This window comes from Gadus morhua, chromosome 23 (genome assembly GCF_902167405.1).
Source record: "Gadus morhua chromosome 23, gadMor3.0, whole genome shotgun sequence".
Lineage (NCBI taxonomy): Eukaryota > Metazoa > Chordata > Actinopteri > Gadiformes > Gadidae > Gadus > Gadus morhua.
This window is the reverse complement of record NC_044070.1, coordinates 8,957,763-8,968,367: the sequence shown is the minus strand read 5'-3', so window position 1 is coordinate 8,968,367 and position 10,605 is coordinate 8,957,763. Positions and strand designations below refer to the sequence as shown.

The 10,605-nt window shown below is 37.4% G+C and overlaps 1 protein-coding gene across 1 annotated transcript; it reads left to right on the top strand.

Moving 5' to 3' along the window:
• The first annotated feature begins 7,424 nt into the window (after positions 1 to 7,424).
• On the top strand, positions 7,425 to 8,681 carry LOC115537655 (N-acetyllactosaminide beta-1,3-N-acetylglucosaminyltransferase 3-like). Its single transcript, XM_030349700.1, has one exon. It carries the CDS (start codon positions 7,425 to 7,427, stop codon positions 8,538 to 8,540), a length of 1,116 nt encoding a protein of 371 aa, XP_030205560.1. The 3' UTR covers positions 8,541 to 8,681.
• Positions 8,682 to 10,605: the final 1,924 nt, after the last annotated feature.

Below are 10,605 nucleotides of genomic sequence, written 5' to 3'. Positions count from 1 at the left end.
TGGTTTTTTTCATGACGACCAATTAAAAACCAACAGTGTTACCCCTTATGTTTTTTTTCATGACGACCAATAAAAAACAACAGTCTTACCCCTTATGTTTCTTTCATGACGACCAATAAAAAACAACAGTGTTACCCCTTATGTTTTTTTTCATGAAGACCAATAAAAAACAAGTGTTACCCCTTATGTTTTTTTCATGACGACCAATAAAAAACAACAGTGTTACCCCTTGTGGTTTTTTTCATGACGACCAAAAAAAACAACAGAGTTACCCCTCATGTTTTTTCCATGTTGACCAATAAATAACGACAGTGTTACCCCTTATATTTTATTTGACAAAGACAACAGTGTTACCCTTTATGGTTTTTTTCATGACGACCAATTAAAAACCAACAGTGTTACCCCTTATGTTTTTTTTCATGACGACCAATAAAAAACAACAGTCTTACCCCTTATGTTTTTTTCATGACGACCAATAAAAAACAACAGTGTTACCCCTGATGTATTTTTTCATGACGACCAAGAGAAAACAACAGTGTTACCCCTTATGTTTTTTTTCATGACGACCAATAAAAAACAACATTGTTACCCCTTATGTTTATTTCATGACGACCAATAAAAAACAAAAATTTTACCCCTTATGTTTTTTTTCATGACGACCAATAAAAGACGACATTGTTACCCCTTGTGGTTTTTTTCATGACGACCAAAGAAGAACAACAGTGTTACCCCTTATGTTTTTTTTCATGACGACCAATAAAAAACCACAGTGTCACCCCCTATGTTTTATTTGACAAATATCGACAGTGTTACCCCTTATATTTATTTCATGACGGCGATAAAAAACGACAGAGTTACCCCTCATGTTTTTTCCTTGTTGACCAATAAATAATGACAGTGTTACCCCTTATATTTTATTTGACAAAGACAACAGTGTGACCCTTTATGTTTTTTTTCATGACGACCCATAAAAAACAACAGTGTTACCCCTTATGTTTTTTCATGACGACCAATAAAAAACAACAGTGTTACCCCTTGTGTTTTTTTTCATGACGACCAAAAAAAACAACAGAGTTACCCCTCATGTTTTTTCCATGTTGACCAATAAATAACGACAGTGTTACCCCTTATATTTTATTTGACAAAGACAACAGTGTTACCCTTTATGGTTTTTTTCATGACGACCAATTAAAAACCAACAGTGTTACCCCTTATGTTTTTTTTCATGACGACCAATAAAAACAACAGTCTTACCCCTTATGTTTTATTTCATGACGACCAAGAGAAAACAACAGTGTTACCCCTTATGTTTATTTCATGACGGCCGATAAAAAACGACAGTTATTATGTTTTTTTCCTGACGACCAATAAAAAACCACAGTGTTGCCCCTTTTGTTTTTTTTCATGAAGACCAATAAAAAACAACAGTGTTACCCCTGATGTATTTTTTCATGACGACCAAGAGAAAACAACAGTGTTACCCCTTATGTTTTTTTTTATGACGACCAATAAAAAACAACATTGTTACCCCTTATGTTTATTTCATGACGACCAATAAAAAACAAAAATTTTACCCCTTATGTTTTTTTTCATGACGACCAATAAAAGACGACATTGTTACCCCTTGTGGTTTTTTTCATGACGACCAAAGAAGAACAACAGTGTTACCCCTTATGTTTTTTTTCATGACGACCAATAAAAAACCACAGTGTCACCCCCTATGTTTTATTTGACAAATATCGACAGTGTTACCCCTTATATTTATTTCATGACGGCGATAAAAAACGACAGAGTTACCCCTCATGTTTTTTCCTTGTTGACCAATAAATAATGACAGTGTTACCCCTTATATTTTATTTGACAAAGACAACAGTGTGACCCTTTATGTTTTTTTTCATGACGACCCATAAAAAACAACAGTGTTACCCCTTATGTTTTTTCATGACGACCAATAAAAAACAACAGTGTTACCCCTTGTGTTTTTTTTCATGACGACCAAAAAAAACAACAGTTACCCCTCATGTTTTTTCCATGTTGACCAATAAATAACGACAGTGTTACCCCTTATATTTTATTTGACAAAGACAACAGTGTTACCCTTTATGGTTTTTTTCATGACGACCAATTAAAAACCAACAGTGTTACCCCTTATGTTTTTTTTCATGACGACCAATAAAAACAACAGTCTTACCCCTTATGTTTTATTTCATGACGACCAAGAGAAAACAACAGTGTTACCCCTTATGTTTATTTCATGACGGCCGATAAAAAACGACAGTTATTATGTTTTTTTCATGACGACCAATAAAAAACCACAGTGTTGCCCCTTTTGTTTTTTTTCATGAAGACCAATAAAAAACAACCGTGTTACCCCTTGTGTTTTTTTTCATGACGACCAAAAAAAACCAACAGTGTTACCCCTTATGTTTTTTTTCATGACGACCAATAAAAAAAAACAGTCTTACCCCTTATGTTTTTTTCATGACGACCAATAAAAAACAACAGTGTTACCCCTTATGTATTTTTTCATGACGACCAAGAGAAAACAACAGTGTTACCCCTTATGTTTTTTTTCATGACGACCAATAAAAAACAACATTGTTACCCCTTATGTTTATTTCATGACGACCAATAAAAAACAAAAATTTTACCCCTTATGTTTTTTTTCATGACCACCAATAAAAGACGACATTGTTACCCCTTATGTTTTTTTTCATGACGACCAACAAAAAACCACAGTGTCACCCCCTATGTTTTATTTGACAAATATCGACAGTGTTACCCCTTATATTTATTTCATGACGGCGATAAAAAACGACAGAGTTACCCCTCATGTTTTTTCCTTGTTGACCAATAAATAATGACAGTGTTACCCCTTGTGTTTTTTTTCATGACGACCAAAAAAAACAACAGAGTTACCCCCCTTGTTTTTTCCATGTTGACCAATAAATAACGACAGTGTTACCCCTTATATTTTATTTGACAAAGACAACAGTGTTACCCTTTATGGTTTTTTTCATGACGACCAATTAAAAACCAACAGTGTTACCCCTTATGTTTTTTTTCATGACGACCAATAAAAAACAACAGTCTTACCCCTTATGTTTTTTTTCATGACGACCAATAAAAAACAACAGTGTTACCCCTTATGTTTTATTTCATGACGACCAAGAGAAAACAACAGTGTTACCCCTTATGTTCATTTCATGACGGCCGATAAAAAACGACAGTTATTATGTTTTTTTCATGACGAACAATAAAAAACCACAGTGTTGCCCCTTTTGTTTTATTTCATGGAGACCAATAAAAAACAACCGTGTTACCCCTTGTGTTTTTTTTCATGACGACCAAAAAAAACAACAGTGTTACCCCCTATGTTTTATTTGATAAATATCGACAGTTTCACCCCTCATGTTTCATTTGATAAAAACTACAGTGTTACCCCCTATGTTTTAATTGATAAATATCGACAGTGTTACCCCTTATGTTTTTTTCATGACGACCGATAAAAAACGACAGTGTCACCCCCTATGTTTTATTTGATAAATATCGACAGTGTTACCCTTTATATTTATTTCATGACAGCCGATAAAAAACGACAGTTACCCCACATGTTTTTTCCCTGTTGACCAATAAATAACGACAGTGTTGCCCCTTATATTTTATTTGACAAAGACAACAGTGGTCGTCAAGTTTTTTTTCATGACGACCAATTAAAAACAACAGTGTTCCCCCTTTTGTTTTTTTTCTTGACGACCAATAAAAAACAACAGTGTTACCCCTTATGTTTTTTTTCATGACGACCAATAAAAAACAACAGTGTTACCCCTTGTGTTTTTTTTCATGACGACCAAAAAAAACAACAGTGTTACCCCTTATGTTTTCTTTCATGTGGACCAATAAAAAACGACAGTGTTACCCTTTGTGTTTTTTTTCATGACGACCAAAGAAAAACATCGGTGTTACCCCCTATGTTTTATTTGATAAATATCGACAGTTTCACCCCTCATGTTTCATTTGATAAAAACGACAGTGTTACCCCCTATGTTTTAATTGATAAATATCGACAGTTTCACCCCTCATGTTTCATTTGATAAAAACGACAGTGTTACCCCCTATGTTTTAATTGATAACTGTCGACAGTGTTACCCCTTATATTTATTTCATGACGGCGATAAAAAACGACAGAGTTACCCCTCATGTTTTTTCCATGTTGACCAATAAATAATGACAGTGTTACCCCTTACATTTTATTTGACAAAGACAACAGTGTTACCCTTCATGTTTTTTTTCATGACGAAGATGCGATAGGTCCGCATCTTGGGACGAAAGCAGCGTCCCTAGCAACCTGACGTCGTTGAAACATGCGAGCGAGCCGATGAAATCTTCCTAATAACTATAAAACTAAAGATCAGAGACAATCACTGACTGAAGATTATGCAAGTAAAAGTATATTTCTCGCTAGAAATGTTATTAGAAACACGTTTAACGGTGAATCGGTCCTAAAATATTGCATTTCCCATTCAGATAATAAAGATTAATAAAGATCATACACATTCACTGACTGAAGATAATGCAAGGAAAATGTACATTTCTCGCTAGAAATGTCATTCGAAACACGTTTAATGGTGTATCTGTCCTAAAATATTGCATTTCCCATTCAGATAATAACGATTAATATAGGCTACGTAACAATGTCACCAAATGCTAGGAGAACGTATCGCCCCCTGTTGGTGCTATTCCCCAATTCATTTCGAATGGAGAAGAAAGTGTTTTCAGGGGGACGCTTTGCTCGAGCAAAGCGTGACCCTGAACACGCCTTGCGATGTGGACAAACTTATCTATTTTACGCCGTGGGGTGATACCGGGTTGCATTAACACACCTTAAAACAAATACGACAACACCCACTATGCTAAAATGAGATTGACGAGTAAACTATGAACAATGCTGATAAATGACAATAAAGTCTGAATCTGAACTAATCCTTGTTCCCTGTTGGTTTGTGGCTCCAGTACGAACCCACATATCTCTACTACAAGAAGGGTAGGACATTTAACATTTCTACATATAGTTTGGGTGATCAACAGGAATATAAATCGTGGTATTCAGTAGGTACAATTTTTTTTCCTATAGGTACAAAATACAAAAAATAAGTTTAAGGCTTAATGCATTTAAGTATTTATGCATGAGTTGCATTTTGCAACTTAATACCGAAAAACACAGTGTAAGCAAACACCTGCATTCTCTGCCACATCATATCTTGTGCCATTCTGTTTTGCAACACCATTTGACTTGTGTAGCATGTAATTGCTCTCCTAAAGCTTTGAAGGTATCTTTTGGATAATGAACAACGATCTTCATTTGTATTACTTGTACACCATAGGCATATTAATGACTCAAACCTACCACACTTTGTGACTAAAACATCTCAAAGTTGTAGATGCTGTTTCATTGTTGGCTCTATTAAAGGTGCTTATTTTGTCCTGGGGTATCAACATCTTTCCATACCAGCTTTTCCTGCTGAATCTATTGGTCCAGTTGATTGGGGTCATACAGTCCCAGGTGCAAAGTTTAATCCCCTACACAACCCAATCCTCCTGTTTGTATGACCACCGTATTACTTATTTGAGTAACTTTTTTTTGCTGGGTAGGGTGGCAGTATTATCCGTCTTTCTGGTCTTACCATTTTGCGTGCCAATGTAACTCAATACATTGCAATCTTTTCTCTTTGAAAAGCTTATTACCTAGGTTAAGTGTTCATATTTACACTTCACTCAGGGGGCCCGCAGATAATTTAAAAATAATTTAAAAAAAAAAAAGAGAAAAAATATTTTTTTTCTCTTTTTATTACAGAAAACTTGATCAAGAAAAACAAACTTTTCAGTCAAGATGAGAGTATCTGTTCATAGAATTCAAAGGAAAACCAATGTCCTGAAAGATTTAGACTTAGGGCGCCACTATAACTACTACAACTGAACTGAATATGATGCTAGTTATTGCACTTGGGCCACTGTTTTTCAGTTTTGTGCCATCATTGAATGATGATGTATTTGAGCCCTGGCACTGAAAAACGACTAATCACTCATCAGGCTGTTGTTGATTCTTTCCAAACAAACTTGTTGTATTTGTCGTAACAAGAGTATAGACATGTTAAAAATGCATTTGAACATGGAAAATATGAAATTAATGTATGTTGGTTCAATTAACATATATATACAAATATTTTGTTCTTATTTAGAATTATTTTGTAGTTTCTCTCATATCCCATTTCTTGTAGTGGGCGGTCATGTGGCCCCCTGATGGTGATGATGAAAAGTTGCCCATCCCTGATCTAGAAACTATGGCTGCACAATATTAGTAAGGATTGGGTATCTGTTGTACTCTCGTGCATTTCCCACTCCAACTGAATAGTAAGGCAGCACGCAGGAGCTTATGTCCACAAAACAAGGAAATTATTTTAATACTATATTGTTTCCTAAATGGTCCAACAATTAATTAATTTTGGTGAATGCTTTCATCCACTGGTAATATTTCTGCCTTAAATCCTAAATTATTTTACACATTTTCCGCCTATTACTGCTTTTACACATTCTAGTTTTCTAGTTGGTTCTAAGGCTGCATGAATTAGAGAAGCCTTTTACTAGCTCATTTGATCCATGTGCTTTTTCACAGATATTCAAAGCTATCTGGATTTGGCAAGTGAGGATAAAGCTTCCGTTGGATGTTCTTTTGCAAAAGTAAGTCCTATTGCCACGAAATTGTTTGTTTTTAATGTTGTGCTCTGCATTTAATGATGGCTAACACAGCCACTAATTGCATGGCATCAAACAATGGGAAAATCACCGGGCCGTGAGAGATTTGTGTGCAGTCCTTATCCTTAACACCAGCCAATGTAATGCAAAAAGAGATTGCAGCTAGTAAATCCAAAACCAAAGTTGTATGGGACATGGGTTTACCATCAAACCACCCTTCTGAAACCAATGTTGCCATAGTTTACCAAAGGCATGTACGACACCGAACATGTTAAACGAGTCAGTATACAGTGAGGGTTTTCATAGCATGAAAGGCTAAATGCAAAATCTTTCTATGATGGTTTCATCCAAGTGAGTGAGTCAACACTCAGTGGCTGTGCCTCGGCCAAGTAACCGTGGCGGTAGCTGCTGTTGTAATTGAAAGTTATAATGGTTGGTGTGCAGCTGACAGATCTTGCAGATCATTTAATCAGCAGTATGATGATCAGTATGATGCGGTCAGTATGAGAAAATCCTTTTTATCTATGCATCAATTTGTGTGTGTAATGTTATTGTGTTTCTTTCTCTGCTAAAGTGATATAAAGATGACTAAGAATTAGCTCATCAATTGCAGTTATATGCCTTTATTATTATTTACGATGGTTTTCCACGTTTATTCCATTGCAGTGAGGATGAAAAGGATAAGAAAATATCTGATCCTGATCGTGGCCCCGTGCCTGATAGTGATCCTTCTCTGGACCAGCCAACATCCTCCCCCTCCACCCTCCAACGATGTTCAGCTCCTCACTCAAGACCAACTGAGTCCCAATATGCCACCCGCCGTCTCGAGACGTAGCCTCCACCTCTGGCCCCCATGCCATCGGAACCGGTCCATGGTCAACATCACTGGCTTCTCCGACCTCCCTGTGCGCCTCCAGAACTTCCTGTCTTACCGGCACTGTAAACACTTTCCCTTGATGCTCGACCTTCCCCACAAATGTGGAGTGACAGATGGATCGGACATTTTCCTTCTGCTGGTCATCAAGTCCCCGCCGGAGAACTACGAGCGGAGACAAGTGCTCCGTGAGACCTGGGCTGAGGAGCGGAAACACAACGGGGCCTGGATCCGCAGGGTCTTCATCTCGGGGACATCGGGTGCTAACTTGCAGAAGCAGAGGATGAACAAGCTCATGGAGGTGGAGAACAGGAACTATGGTGACATTCTCCAATGGGACTTTGAGGAGTCCTTCTTGAACTTGACCCTGAAGCAAGTCCTGTTCCTTGAGTGGCTGGAGGACCGCTGTCCCCGGGCCCACTTCCTGCTCAACGGTGACGACGACATCTTTGCCCACACAGACAACATGGTGGAATACCTCCAGGGCGTCAACGGAAGCCGTGACAGTGACGAGCACCTCTTTGTGGGAAGCCTTATGGAAGGCACTGGGCCTGTTCGAGAACCAAGCAAGTACTTTGTTCCCGTTCAGGTGCAGGAATCGGACACCTACCCTGCGTACTGTAGCGGAGGAGGCTACCTGCTGTCCCGCCATACGGCCAAGGTGCTATTCGAGATGTCCAAGTCGGTTGCTCTGCATCCCATCGACGATGCGTACATGGGGATGTGCCTGGCCAGGGCAGGACTCAAACCCTCCTCCCATGTGGGCGTGAATCCCGGAGGACTTCGCCTCCCGACGAAGGTGGACCCTTATGACCCGTGTTACTTCAAGGACGTTCTGATGGTGCACCGCTTTCAGCCGCACCAGATGTTCGTCTTGTGGGACCAAGTTCATGATCCTGGACTGAAGTGTTAAACTGTACAACTGAACTGAACTCTGCTGGGCCGTCAGAAAAGGATGACAATACATGGGATGACAAGATTTGGGAAGGTGTGTGTCTAGGTATGTGTGTGGGAGCTTGCATGTATGTTTATGAATGTCTTTCATATTGGTGTACACTGTTCCCCTATATTCTTGTTCATGAGTGGTGGTACACACCAAAAAGAACAAAGTCGAACGAGGTGCGCGGGAAGGCATATTGCCGTTGTCTGCTTCGATCAGATGGCGCAGCAGGCGGCCTGCAATTGATTCCCCTATAATCCCATTCCAATTTCATTGGTAATTATTTATATATTCTAATTATATTCGATTTTCCCATAAATGTTTGGCCTGTTAAGCCCTTTGAGATTGTAATGGTGATTAAGGGCTATGCAAATAAAATTGAATTTTTTGTTGAATTCAATTGTTGAATTCAACAATTGATGCAAAAATTGTGCCTATTTTTGATACTTCCTATGTACCTATACAATGTACATACAGGTGTATGCATGGCCAATGCCACTATTAAACGTTCTGTCCAGTAGAGGGCATCCTATCAATAAACATATTTTTCTTATGTTGATAATGTGTTACAGTTAGGATTTAAGATAAATGAAAAACTGATGATTTGTTTGATCTTGATTTATATATTTAAACTCAAATTCATTCATTTGCAATGATGTCGAGTGAATACATTTGAATACAAAGTACAGGGGAATACAAAGGATACATAGATTTAGGAATTTAGCAGAAATAACAGGATAAAAAATGTTAAGAGCAGAAAAAACAAACCAACAGACAATTAAAAAAAAAAAAAAAAAAAAAAAAAGATTACGTGAATGAGACAGGTGGTCCTTGAGCAATGTCTTAAAAAGGTTAAATGGAACCAAAGTGATGATGTTAGGATGTTATGCTTTTCAGGATCTTTTTACTTAAATAATTTAGTATTTTTCTCATATATATATAATTATATTAGAGATGAAGAGAGTATCATGCCTTCTCCGTCAGCTAGTATGAGTGGCTGGTAAACTCCAGCCCACCAGATAAATTGAGTCCAACCAATCACACAACGACATACTGTAGACATCAAGATAAAACACTCTTTTAAGCAATATGGCCATAGTCTCCTTTGCAAATGTAAATGAGTTTTTTATTACTGCTATTATTTGTACTAGAGCTGTCAGTTAAACGCGTTATTAACGGCGTTAACGCAAACCAAATTTAACGGCGTTAAATTTTATATCGCGCGATTAACTCAATTATTTTATATTAAAAAAAAAAAAAAAAATTTTTTTTTTTTTCTTTGGCTCAAAACAAAGAAGCAGTAGCCTGACTGCTATGTTCAAATTACATTTTTTCAAAGTCGTTTAATTGCACTATAGGCTATTTTTTTGTATCGTCCTGTTTTGATCAGTGTATATGCCAATGTTGTTATCAACAAAAAATAATTTGCACAAGGCAAGCCGATGCACTTCACCATGTTGATAAGAGAATTAAAATGAGAAGAATTATGGGACAAAAAAATCAAGGGATATTTAGCATAGAAAAATAATTTGCGATTAATCGCGATTAATTAGAGTTAACTATGACATTAATGCGATTAATCACGATTAAATATTTTAATCGCTTGACAGCTCTAATTTGTACATAATTAATTTGTCCAAGAGTCAGTCTTAGGTCATGAATTCCTATCCACAGTATGGCAGACATATATTAATTGTGCCATCTGTGGCAAATATAACAATCAGTGTCCCAAACTTAGTTGAACTCATAGCCTTAACTGTTATTTTCTTCTATTGCTAGACACCATCAACAGAGGCAGAATGGTGAACAATAGCCTTGGACTTACAAATGAAATGCGGGGTGCGCTTGAAGGAAATCACATTCAACCTCAAGGAAAAAGTGACAGCCTTTACCACATCCACACTCTGTGATAATGATGGCTGCTCTGGATGCAAACCACAACTACATCTATCCCAGTGTGGGTACCCAAGGTAGGGTATCAGATGCTATGCTGTACACTCACTCTAACCGGCGGGAGGCAAAGGACCTGAATTTTCCT